Source organism: Xylocopa sonorina, chromosome 13 (assembly GCF_050948175.1).
Source record: "Xylocopa sonorina isolate GNS202 chromosome 13, iyXylSono1_principal, whole genome shotgun sequence".
NCBI classification, from domain to species: domain Eukaryota; kingdom Metazoa; phylum Arthropoda; class Insecta; order Hymenoptera; family Apidae; genus Xylocopa; species Xylocopa sonorina.
In genome coordinates, this window is record NC_135205.1 from 1,173,295 (window position 1) to 1,187,878 (window position 14,584).

At 34.8% G+C, this 14,584-nt stretch overlaps 4 protein-coding genes across 6 annotated transcripts in view; 1 reads left to right on the forward strand and 3 right to left on the reverse strand.

Annotated features, from left to right (window-relative positions):
• LOC143430111 (mitochondrial import inner membrane translocase subunit Tim21) overlaps nt 1-14,584 on the forward strand; it is a 391,485-nt gene that overhangs the window by 311,805 nt on the left and 65,096 nt on the right. The window lies entirely within an intron of this gene.
• LOC143430110 (serine protease ea-like) overlaps nt 1-14,584 on the reverse strand; it is a 125,400-nt gene that overhangs the window by 2,299 nt on the left and 108,517 nt on the right. The window lies entirely within an intron of this gene.
• LOC143430109 (CLIP domain-containing serine protease HP8-like) lies at nt 481-2,229 on the reverse strand. The gene is made up of 2 exons (XM_076906108.1): nt 2,005-2,229; nt 481-1,645 (listed from the first exon to the last, which is right to left on the reverse strand). Exons 1-2 carry the CDS (start codon nt 2,072-2,074, stop codon nt 525-527), a joined length of 1,191 nt encoding a protein of 396 aa, XP_076762223.1. The 5' UTR covers nt 2,075-2,229; the 3' UTR covers nt 481-524.
• LOC143430376 (uncharacterized) lies at nt 5,439-8,412 on the reverse strand. The gene is made up of 7 exons (XM_076906610.1): nt 8,383-8,412; nt 8,270-8,284; nt 8,106-8,203; nt 7,304-7,963; nt 5,640-7,051; nt 5,593-5,595; nt 5,439-5,524 (listed from the first exon to the last, which is right to left on the reverse strand). Exons 1-7 carry the CDS (start codon nt 8,410-8,412, stop codon nt 5,439-5,441), a joined length of 2,304 nt encoding a protein of 767 aa, XP_076762725.1.

The following is a 14,584-nucleotide window of genomic DNA, read 5'->3' on the forward strand; positions in this document are numbered from 1 at the left end:
TTTTAACTTATTATATTTGCTGATTTTAAAGTGAATCGTATAATTTTCCTTTTAAGACTAGGCCATCCTTATCGGTTAGATGCCGTTAGAATCGCTCAGGGATTTTTAATTGCAACATACTTTACGTCATACCAGGAAGAATTCATAGATACATAGAAGACGGTAATAAGCAACCTTTCAGAATAGAAGGCACAATTCTATTCACTGTTTGTGCATTTGTTACGAGAAAGTATCAAAATAATGAAATATGCAGCTGTATATTCATCTTCATGACCTATGATCTATGTGATCGATAACCTTTGAACTCGATAATGATAAAATTATTTTCATAATGTTATGTTAATGCTGTGTAACATTCGTAAAAATCACTATTTCTTGTTATATCGAGGATATTAGTTAACGTCCAAAATAAAAAATAATTGAAAGATATTAAAACTTACGAAGATACCGGTAATTAGTATAATTTTAATTTTCATTCTGTATTTCATATATATATATATATATATATATATATATATGCGATTTCAAGGCTTCATTTTACTAAGTATCCAGGGTACAAAATCTATTACTCTGGTATAAACGCCAGGCCATCCAGGCATACCGCAAGGTTGCGGCCCAAAAGAAACGACACCGACCACGATCCACCTTCCAGTATTATCATGTCCTCTTTCTACCGACATCAACGGTCCACCGGAATCTCCTCTACACGAATCCTTGCCTTTTTGTCCGCCGGCGCAAATTTGTCCGTAACCGAGTGCCACTCCTGCGTTACCGTAAGTTAACTGGCACTGCTGTTTGTCCGTAAGAGGCAGTGCAACTTTTAACTTTATATTCGACGATGAACCGTTTTCTGTTTTTCCCCAACCAGCAACAAATAACTTTTGTCCAAAAGAAGATGTCGATGGCAGACAAATAGGTTTGATGTAATTAGTGAATGTAACGTCACGGGACAATCTTAAGAGAGCGATATCATATTTCTGGTCCCTAGAAGTTGGCCAATAGTTTTCGTGGACAATTTGTTCTTCGATTCCAACCGATATAGGATCGTCTGCACAGATTACGCTATCTTCGTCCTGAACACAGTCACGATCAGTGTCAGTATTATATTCGCCTAAACGAATGCTTTGCAACTCCCACGATTTTGGTAAATCTTTACCCTTGATACAGTGTGCTGCCGTTAAAATGTAACGGCGACTAATCAGGACTCCACCGCAAGCCGTAGTTTTACCAGTTTGTTTAAAACCATCACGTTTTATGTATTCCAAGAGTGCGGTCCAAGGAAATTCGTCGAGATCTGTACGATCTCCACCGATTATTCGGTTGGTCAAGTCCTTACCGCAATCCGTAGGAAGCAAAGGATTATTTGAAAGATCGTACTGCAGATCATTATCGTTTCGTTGTACAGAACTCTCGGTTGGCTTGGAATTGCCACCAGGATCAACTGGATTCTTTCCGTTTTGAACTGGACAACAGACTCGGGGATCGTTACCATCGAAACCGCATTGCGATTCTCTTAGAAAATCTATCGCTTCCGGTTTAAGAGGGCGCGTTTGAAGAATATTCAGCAATTTTGGGCATTCACGTAATCCAATGCAGAAACCGACTGCGTTATCAGGTGTTGCACAGTTTGATTGTCCTTGGTATTCTAGAAGTAAAAGTCATCTTTAAAATACGTGAATAAAGTGTATATTTTGTATTTATAAACTCTACGATAGACTAGCCTCGAAAATACAGCTTTCTCTTAAATCTCTTATCTCTTCATCAAGTTTATATCGATTCGTTAAAAGCATGTACAATTTATAATAATTAAGTTAAATTTCTACGCTTCAGAATGGCAGTAAGTATAAATGTTGTTGTTCTTCGATAATATCGAAAACGCGGAAGTTTTATCATTTTCGGAATACATGATTTTAACTAATCAAATTAGTTGTTCATACGTTATACGCAATATTGCGATTTTCAATAATTGAAAAAATCTTAGTAATTTCGATGAACTTTACTTACGTGCAGTTGCAAAACTAAATAGTAGCGTTTCTAAAAGACCTAAAATGAATAATTTCACCATTTTCGGCATAGTTTAATGTGACAAATATTAGTAATCGATGAAAAAGACAAAGTGTTAATTTTCACTTATTTTCATTCAATTATTGCCACTTCTATAGGTATTTTATGTTTTCGAAAATTGAACGGCCACCACGTTCGAGATTGCAATACCAACTGACAGCGTTCGTATAATGTGACCGGAGTCAGGGTCAACTAGTTCCCCTACTATTTTTACACATATACATACTGTACATAGAAATACATAATGTTCAATGACTAATTGTCCTGTGACTTTTCTTCTTCTACCGTTCTTTCCTTCTTGCCTATAATCTTCTTTTCTACAAATAATTATATATTTTTCTAGCTTTCAAATGATTGTGCGTCTATGTCTCTTCGAATGAAGAAAATTATCAACATCAAAAATATTAAACTTTATTTTATATACTTTTACATTTTACACAATATTACTAATTTTCAACTTCAGATAAAATTCTTATATATAAAATAAAATTCTTAATCAACTGCACTGCAAAATTATAGCTAAAGATACATATGGATCGAGGCATACGAATTGCGAATGGGTCCAGTCTTCTTACCCGATGGGGCTACATCAGCTTTTAAATTGTATGGTAATGAGAGAATGTATCCTCTGCCCTCTGTCGAAATCACGTACCTCTCTAGCAACCAATAACGATCAGTGCGACGTTTTATGTGAGCTGTCAGAAATTCGAGTTGTATCTTCGATAGATAGTCCTGTATATAATATGTATATCTACTCGTCGATAACTTAGACTCTATATACCGATCGGTATAGTTAATTATATTTATAAATAATCATTATTCCTTATAACCAATTGTCTTCAATCTAGCTCCAGATTAAGTCAATAATAAGAGCACCGTTCCACCCTATTTGCAAAAGAATGCGAACTTGTAACTTTCGTAACCAGGTATCAATCGTTTCCCAATAAAGATAGAGCTCCGTCTCCTTCATTATGATGACTTTTCTTCAGACTGCATTCCGCCCTTAGGCGCGTAGAGGTGACAGTTGTTGCTTCGCCATTATATATCTACAGATCATGAGTGACGATCGTATTAAAGATAAATATGTGGAATTCAGAGAGAGCTCCTGTAAAACTGGATAATCTCTTTTGTTTTTTATTCCCGCGGTATTATATCCATAACGTCCCAGACAACACAAGATAAGATGGTGGCGACACCATACCGGCACTGTAGCGACACTTCCGAGGAGTCATCTACGTCCGCACTTGTTAGCTAAAATGCCGGCACGCAGTGGCAGCACGTTCTAGTCACCAGCGTAGCACGCGTGCGAATGACACTGCGCCACCACCAGCGTGACACGCGTGTCATCGTTCCATTCAAAAATTTTTTCTGCATTGGCGTAGGCGTCACATTTGTTAATGGGGAATCACCTGTTATTCCGTACAAATTAAATACGTCAGAGTTTAGATATCCGCATACGAGTACTGACAGACGTTTTGGTAGTTCTTTACCAACATTTATAGTTACTGAGAGAGCCATATATATTTTTTCAATTCGTCAGGAAAATTCATGCCAATAGAGAGTATTAAATACGATGACAGCATATTGTTTAAGGAAATGTAATAAATGATACATTTACTTATAAAATGTTGAACTAATTAAGTTACGTTTACTTTACTAGCGTATCACTATTTTCAGATGAAAATATTGAACGTAATTATTTGTTTTCCTTTGGTACATATATTCTTGTGGTAAATGGTTTTATCGTTTGTAAGGATTATTAAATATAAAATATACCTTTGTTAGATGAATTTTTAACGATGAGTTGAAAAAAATATTTATAAAATAAGTGTATGTATTTTTACGATAAAGTAATTAACGAGTTTTCTGAAAAAATCGCTGTATTAAGTTATAGTTTATAGAAAATAATAAAAAGAAGTTTTTCTATCTTTCTTTCGTGTCAGTGTATCCCCAGACAACACAAGATAAGATGGTGGCGACACCATACCGGCACTGTAGCGACACTTCCGAGGAGTGTCAGCAGATCCGTAGTCATCTACGTCCGCACTTGTTAGCTAAAATGCCGGCACGCAGTGGCAGCACGTTCTAGTCACCAGCGTAGCACGCGTGCGAATGACACTGCGCCACCACCAGCGTGACACGCGTGTCATCGTTCCATTCAAAAATTTTTCTGCATTGGCGTAGACGTCACATTTGTTAATGGGGAACCACCTGTTATTCCGTACAAATTAAATACGTCAGAGTTTAGATATCCGCATACGAGTACTGACAGACGTTTTGGTAGTTGTTTGCCACTTATAGCCCAGACAACCAGCGATTGTAGCGCCAATAGCACCGGATGGAACTCTAAGCACTGTGCTAGCACGGTGCTGCCTCTCAGTTCTCGTAACAGCACAGGGCTAGCACTGGAGCGACACTGCGTGTCATGGCACTATCAAGGCACGGCGATATAGCACAGGGGCGACACAGCGTGCCAATGACACTATCAGCTCACCATAGTGACACGCGTGCCAGTGGCGTAGGCTAATATATACCAATGAAGAAGCTGTTTGCATAAAAATTATAAACGAATATTAAAAATGACTAAACTAAGCAATTTATTTATTTCTATTCGAAAATAGATACACTGACACGAAAGAAAGATAGAAAAACTTCTTTGTATTATTTTCTGTAAACTATAATTTAATACAGCGATTGTTTCAGAAAAGTCGTTAATTACTTTATCGTAAAAATACATTATTTTTTAAATATTTTTTTCAACTAATCGTTGAAAATTTATGCAATAGAGGGTATATTAAATACGGTGACAGCATGTTATTTAAGCAAATTTAATGATTTATACTTATGAAATAATGAACTGAGATATGGAAACAATCTATGTATAGTAAATAATTTAATGTATAGAATAAACTAAATATATTTATTTTACTAGTGTATTACAACTTTCAGATGAGAATACTGAACATAATATACAATACTTTTACTACTCTAATGTACAATACGTTTATAACTTTCTTTTGATACATATATTCTCGTGATAAATGGCTTGACGGTCTGTAGAAATTATAAAATATATATATAAAATATATTGAAATGAAGAAAATTCACTTCAATTCCTTCTTTCATTTCCATCCTGGTTTGCAATTATTCTTTCCAAGTCCCTGGTCTTTGACTTTGCCTTATGTGTTGTATGGTTCTCTCTTTGGTTCTTCCATTGCAGAAAGTGCTGGAAAAAAGGAGAAAATATTTTAATTCCAATGTCAGTAAAGAACAACTGGTGATATACATATTTTGCGACAAAATATGTGAAAAATGTGAAAGTATAATACTTCCTGTAAAGTGTAAGTAAGTCCTTCTTGTACATCTGGTTGCTCCTATGGTAAAGTCTTGTCTACGCATATATAGACCACGTTCTGAATGCCAGGAAGGCCTGTAAAAAATGAAAACAGCACAAAAGCTGCTAAAAGGAAATTAATATTGAGGATATACGACAAACAATTATTATACTAGACATCACTCAATGGAAACCAGCTACAAATTATAGCGACTATTATGAAGAAAAAATATTGCTCAACTAATTTCACTGTGTAAAATAACAGCAACTATAAATCCTGATTCAGGGCAATGCTCTTCATCATCATCCGTCGATGATTCCTGAGGATTTTCGATGACTTGTAGAGACATTCTATAACATTTTGCACGTACTTCTTGCGGCTGAATGAAGAATGTTTCAGTGCTAAGTGTACTGCATTTATAGATATCAAGCGCTGAAGACAATATACCAACGTTATAAAAGTCAGTGGTTTCCATAAATCTTTTTGCAACTAATGTGGCAGTATTATTATGATGGTAAATATCTTTTATGATACAGATACGACCATCATATAAAATGCAACAATTGTCGCGTGTACCTATACCTAACGATATATTAGCAAATTGTATTTTTTGGTACCGAAGACCGTGAGTACCATTACCAAATGGATGAGATACGTGAATGAATGAAGAATTAACATCCTGCTTGTGCCTTGTACCATGCTGCTCTTCTTCCATCTTTCTATTGAAAATTTGCTGCAGTGGCAAATGTGGCTTCCTGCAATACTTTTTAAAGAGGGACATATTGCTTTCATAGGGGAAAGCAGAAAAAGAATCTAAATTACCTAAGTGCCTTACATCATTGGATAAATGAAGTAGACCATGAATATTGTAACTATTGAAGAGACAGCCATAGTAAAGTTCACTTCTAATAACAAATCTTTGCAGAGCTAGTTCTGCATATTCTAATAAATTTTCTGATAATATGGGTGAAATTAAAATCCTCATAGAGGCATGAAGAAAAAGGAAATGTTTGTACAGATTATTGCTTAACAGGCCATGTGTAACAAATGGTCCTGTATATAGAAGAAATTGGCGGAATTCGGTAGCCTTAAATTTAGAAAATATTTCGATTTCCCTGGGACGTCTTGTAAAATCAGAGGGGCAGTATTTTTTTAATTTTATTAACCTACTGGATATTATCTGGATATCTTGACCGCATAATTTAGAAGAATGGGAATATTTTCCGTCTATCCAGGCAGATAATAATTTTTTCATTACTCCTAAGCATACGAGATGCATGTATTCAAATGGTACTTGTGATACCATTCCAAACGCTATCAAAGATAGTGGACTTCTACCTTCTTTATGATGGTCCTCATCAAGACATCTAACGTACATCTCATCATTTCTGAGAGAATGGTGTACACCAGTGAAAACATATCTACCTTTCTGACGTATACCACTTATTTTGCATTTGGAGCAAGGTCGGTAAGACGTATGTCCCCGATGATTTAAGATAAAAGCTCGAGCTGGTGCATCAGCTATAAAACACCTTACTGATAATGGAAATATTTTGCCCTGATAACTAACCCCTCCATTAAGTATGATTTCTTTAATATCGCACATAATTTTATCAAAAAAAGTAATAGGACTATAAGGTTTTTGGCTACCTCTTGTAAGAAATATCGGGTAACAGGGTGCACGGACGGTCAACGAGGGCCGTGTGCATTTCCCTGTGGCATCGCCCCACTCCGGGGCCTTGTCTAAACATACGAATGGGCCATGACGTTGAGGGTGTCCTCGAGGCTAGTACGAATGGCCTAAGAAGGCATTCTTGTATGAACCTTCGGGTGAATCAGAAATAAATACGCCCAGTAAACGTTGAGCAATCAAGTTTTGTACTTTATTCTCATCTACATCCTACACTCTATAAATGCCAACAATTATTGGCTTGCTATTGGGAATATTGGAAACCCTACACTGGATGGGCCAAAGATGGATACTGTTAGATTTATCTAACGTACATCCATCTGTATGAATATCTAATTTTAATTCTATAACATCATCTATGGATTTACACTGAAGCAGTTTTTGAATTTCTGCTTGTAAGCTGAAATGTATATATTCCCCTGGTGGAACCACTGACACAACACCACTATCACGTGGTGTATTGAGAAGTGTCCTAACATCTTTCGGTAAGTTGGAGAAACACGAATGAGAACGCAACAAGGATAATATATTATTTCCTTGCTTATGCGTTAAATTACTATCTATAAAACAGGACGCTAAACGGTCACGAAAGGACTGCTCCAAGGAATCAGTAGAATCAACAGAAGGAGATGAAAAAGTAGAAGGAGAAGAAGAAGAAGAAGAAGAAGAAGAAGCATTCCCCACATTCAAATATGAAAAACTACTACCTGCTGATGTGCTTGGCAAGTTTTGCATATCCGTATCAATGTTCGGGTTTTGTGCTACCATATTGTTTTTAATTTCATTCCGAATCCTACGTTTCTGTCTTGCTGATAATTTCTTCACAGGTTTCCGTGAGATTGATGTCTTTAAAATACGTCGTCGATCCATCCTCCTATAATTATAGTTAAATTATAAACTAGTAAAATAATATATATAAAATAAAATTATAAAATAATATACATATGTAACTAAAAGTAATAATAATTATAAATAGAATTATATTTCTTTTATAACTCCGGAACTTCTTCACCAACCAACTCTTACGACTGCTACACTCGTAATGGCATTGCATGAAACGCAACATGCAGGTAGAAGTCTGCGATGTTGCCATTTCTCTTACTACATGTTCAGACTGCGTCATGAAAAGGACTGTACATGTTATTTATAAAAGAGAAACATAATATAAAATAATCTATACAATAATAAAGTATATCTAAAGTATATCAAGATACAATCTTTATGTGTATATTAATAAAATTATATAGAAATTAAAATTATATAGAAATTTTGATAGAACTTTTGCGACGTTGCCACTTTTCTATACAATTGCAATATGCGCATGCGTCAGTAAACCTAGCGGCAACTACCATTACAAACTGCAGCAATTCAAAGTTCGATATGCTTCTTACATATATCTCAAAAACTGCGAAATCTAAGAAAACAAAGATATATCGTTGAACAGGTCAAATGACCGCTCATGATAGGTACGACAGACTACACATTTCTTCCAGGAAAGAAAGAATAAAGAAGAAGCGAATCCTGGAAAATGTATTGTACGTATATAGCATATATAGAGGAAAAATTGTTCACTTTAAAGGTGATCCAAGTACAATTTATGTAGGAAATTGTAATCGAAATGTAGAAAATAATCATTTGACCGGTCGTAGTAGGTTTAATGTCAAAAGTACAATATTTTTGTTTGATTTTGTGATAATCCCGCGTACGGAATTGGAATTGCATTTAAATTATAAATACTCTGTAAATTTAATTTCTATGAATTTAAATCGTAAGGAAAAGGGATAATTTAATGTGTGAGACAGAAGAATAGAGAGAGAGAGAGAGAGAGAGAGAGAGAGAGAGAGAGAGAGAGAGAGAGAGAGATTCTTATACATTTTTATCTCCGTTATTGTTAGAGATAGCTGGAGTTGAAGCGTCCCAGAGTGCCGCCTGGTTTTCGTCGCCTTCGAGCCAAGCTGAAGAAAAGGGAAAACGATAAATTAGACCCTTCTCTGCTGCGCTCCATTATGGAATGACAGCTATTCTTTCGAGGAATCACTGAGACAACCTACAAGCCTATTGTAAATTTAATACTTGTATCTTTTAGTAATAAACTAACGCATTTGCTTACATTTTCAAAAACGACTTACTCGCCTTTCAATGACTGCTCTTGAGGACCTCCTTGGATTTTTCTTTTAAGGCCTCCTTATTTATATATGTCTCCTTCGCATAAACATACCTCGCTTGAAGCGTAGGACCCTTCAAAAAACACAATCTGTGGCGCAGATTGATATAGTGACAATTGAGATATTCCTTAGCAATCTTTTCCGGGGCATCAGGGATAGGTTGCCCTAAAATGTAGAGGGAGGTGAATAAACAAAAACCTTACGCGAAATGCCTTACGCGATCGAGAGGAACGCGATCACCAATAAGTTCAAATTTGGAAATCAGTAAAGTAGCATGGATCGAAGAAAACGTACAGTTGCAAAACCGACGCGCTATCTTACAACGGATTCAGAGGACGGGGTACCAAGGAAAAAAAGAACAAGAAACATAGAAGTTGATATTGAAAGTGATATTAATATATTACAGCAAATACAATTTTCAAGAAATACAAATACACAATTACCGCACACACATCGTACCACACAAATGTACACACCGACATACGCAACGGTTTCAAATACACAAATTCATACACCAACAAACGCACCAGTTTATAAAAAATGCCAATCCACACAAACATATACAGACACATCCATACAAATAGACACATCCACACAAACAGACACATCCGCACAAACAGACACATTCGCACAAACAGACACATCCGCACCCGCTATGATGACAATATTACAAGAAATTCTTAACAATCAACGGAACATGAGCATGCAAATGCAGTAAGTATACAATATATATATTATAAATTTATAAATTTCCAAATTTGTTGTACCATTTTATAGCATTTTTCTATAAATGTTTGTAGGAGTTTAACGGAATCTAATAATTACTTGCTACATACAAGGGATGTAGAAGTGTTAGGAATAGAAAAACCTCTGCGAGCATCTAAAGAAAGACATAGGAAGGCGGCAGAAAGGGATAGGGCAATCACTGTCCACTTTTGGAATAGAGAGGAAGGAGACGACGAAGAATTTTAAAAGGTACATTTTATTTCTAAACGAAAATATACTATCAATAGCGTACAATTTTTTTAAATAACATCATATTTCACTGTTTTGTAGGAATGGAAGAATAATCCAAAGCGTTCATCCTAACGGATCTTTCCGGGATGCTACCCCTATATAACTGCCGGGTAGCGAATACCTCCTTACCGAAGAATAAGCAGCAAAACAATCGGCTCGTGGTTGCTTCAATTTTTAATATATAAGATTGTACAAATGTAAAATAGTCAGTATTAAATTAAGTATTAAACTAAACATTAACCCATTTTTATTTCATAAGTAATTATTATTTTATAATTTTATCTTATAACTAATATTTTATCTTATAAGTATATATAATAGTTTATCTTATAAATAATATTTTATCTTATTAATAATATTTTATTTTATAAGTAATTTTATTCTACAAGTAATATTTTTATTTTATGAGTAGTTGAAATAAATGTATATACATGGCTTTCTCAATAATCATAAATATTGGAAAACAACTATAAAAATGTCTATTAATATGCATATGTTGAACACCTACTGACATCTAACGGTTTCAATTTGTATGAAAACACAGGTTCCCCGTTAGCAAATGTGACCCTACGCCACTGTTGAGTAGATTCATGAATGAAACGATGACACGCGTGTCACGCTGGTGCTGGCGCAGTGTCATTCGCACGCGTGCTACGCTGGTGACTAGAACGTGCTGCCACTGCGTGCCGGCATTTGAACTAACAAGTGCGGACGTAGATGACTACGGATCTGCTGACACTCCTCGGAAGTGTCTTTACAGTGCCGGTATGGTGTCGCCACCATCTTATCTTGTGTTGTCTGGGAGAGAGAGCCATATATATTTTTTCAATTCGTCAGGAAAATTCATGCCAATAGAGAGTATTAAGTACGATGGCAGCATATTGTTTAAGGAAATGTAATAAATGATACATTTACTTATAAAATGTTGAACTAATTAAGTTACGTTTACTTTACTAGCGTATCACAATTTTCAGGTGAAAATATTGAACGTAATTATTTGTTTTCCTTTGGTACATGTATTCTTGTGGTACATGGTTTTATCGTTTGTAGGAATTATTAAAAATAATATAACCCTCTGTTGCATGAATTTTTAACGATGTGTTGAAAAAAATATTTATAAAATAAGTATGTATTTTTACGATAAAGTAATTAACGTCTTTTCTAAAAAAAATCGCTGTATTGAGTTATAGTTTATAGAAAATAATAAAAAGAAGTTTTTCTATCTTTCTTTCATGTCATTTTAGAATCAAAATAAATAAATTGCTTAATTTAGTCATTTTCAATATTCGTTTATAATGTTTATGCAAACAGCTTCTTCATTGGTATATATTAGCCCACGCCACTGGCACGCGTGTCACTATGGTGAGCTGATAGTGTCATTGGCACGCCGTGTTGGCCTTCTGCTATATCGCCGTGCTTTGATCGTGCCGTGACACGCAGTGTCGCTCCAGTGCTAGCCCTGTGCTGTTACGAGAACTGAGAGGCAGCACCGTGCTAGCACAGTGCTTAGAGTTCCACCCGGTGCCATTGGCGCTACAATCGCTGGTTGTCTGGGTCTATTTTCGAATCGAAATAAATAAATTGCTTAGTTTAGTCATTTTTAATATTCGTTTATAATTTTTATGCAAACAGCTTCTTCATTGGTATATATTAGCCCACGCCACTGGCACGCCGTGTCGGCCTTCTGCTATATCGCCGTGCTTTGATAGTGCCGTGACACGCAGTGTCGCTCCAGTGCTGTTACGAGAACTGAGAGGCAGCACCGTGCTAGCACAGTGCTTAGAGTTCCACCCGGTGCCATTGGCGCTACAATCGCTGGTTGTCTGGGTTACTTATCGTTGTTGCTAATTAAAATTATACCGCGGTTAATTTACAGGATAATATTAAGATTTCGCAAATAATTAGAGGAAGAACTTTTTTGTGGGTACACTTGAGCTTAAGCAGCTTTGGGTTTAGGTTTATTTGTTTTCTATTGGTAAAACGTACAATCAAAAATACAAGGTTTTTATTCAGTACATGTACATTTCCAGTAGATGGCGTTTGTAAAGAGCACTTTGCACTTATTTTGCCCAACGAAAATCTTTCCTTTCTAAATTTTCATGGTCTCTTTTTCTTTTCTGCTCCTTTCATACTTTTGTATGTCCCATTGCACTCATTATAATCTTTTATATGGCTTTGTACTCTCTCTCTCTCTCTCTCTCTCTCTCTTGTTTTTCTACTTTTACTCACACACATAAATCGTCTTTGCCCCTATCCTTTTTCTCGCTTGCATTTACTTCCTTACATTTCATACACGTTCTTTTCCCCTGCTCCCTACTATATTTTTTTTTTATATTTCGCTTATTCCTGTTCATTTTTTCTAAAATAAGTATATCCACACTTTCCTCCTTCTTCTTTTTATTATCTTATATAGCTAGTTCTCGGTATAATTCTTTGTATAGATTTTAACTATCCTCTCTGACACAAATCCCCATTCCATAATTGTCTTGTCCTACGAATGCATTATTATACGTATTTCTATGTTTCTACTATCTAATGCCTTTATGGCATCTACAATTATTTCTGCTCCATTATTTTCTTCTTTTATGTCGTTGCTTTTACTGTATTCCTCCATTTCACTGTATTTTTGTTTCCTTCCTTTATTTGAATCTACCCCTTGTAGCTTCCTCTTCTCTAAGATGACGTTTCTCCATTCTAAAGATCTTATCCACTCATCATATAGAACGTTTGTGAAGCCTCCCCTGTGGTTAGTTGCTTCCGTCTCATACTTCTCCAACTATTTGAGGAGATCCAATTCTTCCAATGACAACTGCTTCAGCAGTAAGTTACTTGCCAATAGTTTTGCCCTGTCTCTATATTGCTCCTATTTATTTCTGATGTGTAGTAGAGAAATAGGCTGTATTCCATTACTGATTTAACCAGCGTATTGTAAATAATTAATGTTGTATTAGCGTTCACACCTTTGTTAACATAAATATTTTACTATTTCTAGCCCTTTTTGTGCTCTTTCCGCTATGTCCATTGTGTGTCTATCCATTTTCAGCTGACTGTCCAATGTTATTCCTAGGAATTTTGCATATCTGCTTTCTTCGATTACCGTGTGTTCTACCTTGTATTTTTCTACTCTATTGGATCCACATCTTGCTTTGGATGAAAAGTTAACAATTTGCGTTTTTTCTTTTGCAATGTCCAACTCTAATGCGTGTAAGTTTTTCATTAATGTCTCTATAGATTTCTCCATCGTGCTCTTTGATCTTCACTTGTTTTAACTTTTGGTAAAAATAGTCTTTCCTTCGATTACCTTTTACTGGATCTTCATAGACTCTTCTGATGATTATCTTGAGCTTAAGCATATTTATATACTTGAGAACAAAATTAAATGCGATCCATAGAATTTTTTAGAGTCGTCAACAATTTTTCGTAGCACTTATTTACTACTTTGAATCTATAGATCCTAAAGGAAACTAGAGTTCGAATAAATTGCTTAATTGGACTACTACAACATTACAGTATTTTCTTGATATAAAAACGAAACAACAAGTGACGGATATCGAGCGTTTGAAATGTACTTTTTGTTTTACACTTTATTGTTTCAGAATAAAACAATGAAATATCACTGCTGATGTTCTTTAGTTTTGTTTATTTGTATAATATATATATTGTATTTTATGTAAACATTTTGAATTCTATACCATGATATAAGTAAATATACAAAAATTTTTTAAATTAAAAATGCCCTTGGATTATAATCTTTGCATATCATCGTCACTTTTACTCTTCTATATATCAACTACTAAGGAAAAGAAAATATATAGGAATGTGAGATTTTTTTACAACATTTATACATATATACATAACGGTCAGTTCATTTTTAAATATATTTTAAGATGTTAAATGTAAAATATGACTAATTGTTTTCAGCATATTTTAAATAAAAGATGTATGCCTTATCACTACATTTGCCTTGGTGCTCTTCTAAATACAATACATATGCAAATTGAAAACAAATGTATGCAAAACGATTACTTACACTTAAATTATTCAAGATATGCTAAAGATCTTCATAAATTGGTACAACGATACAAGTCTAAAGAATTATTTACAAATGACTTTTTCAAGTCATTTATTACATCAGTAGTCTTATTTGCAGTGGGTATCAAAATCGTTAATGAATTAAGTGCTTGGAGAATACTTTAATTTATATTAAAACACAACTTCTAAAAGAGTCTAACAAAGTTATTTTATATTAATTGTTTATTATTAATAATATTAAGTTTAGTATTACATTTAAAATACGTAAACTAATTTTGTAT

Bases quoted from the DNA above. Each gene is read 5' to 3' on its own strand.
- LOC143430109 (XM_076906108.1), bottom strand. From the start codon at position 2,074: ATGCCGAAAATGGTGAAATTATTCATTTTAGGTCTTTTAGAAACGCTA. The intron at 1,646-2,004 runs GTAAGTAAAGTT...TTTTACTTCTAG, and splicing joins ATTTAGTTTTGCAACTGCAC to AATACCAAGGACAATCAAAC.
- LOC143430376 (XM_076906610.1), bottom strand. From the start codon at position 8,412: ATGCGCATATTGCAATTGTATAGAAAAGTG. The intron at 7,964-8,105 runs GTTGGTGAAGAA...CTATAATTATAG, and splicing joins TGTAGCAGTCGTAAGAGTTG to GAGGATGGATCGACGACGTA. The intron at 7,052-7,303 runs GTAGGATGTAGA...ATTTCTTACAAG, and splicing joins ATTGTTGGCATTTATAGAGT to AGGTAGCCAAAAACCTTATA.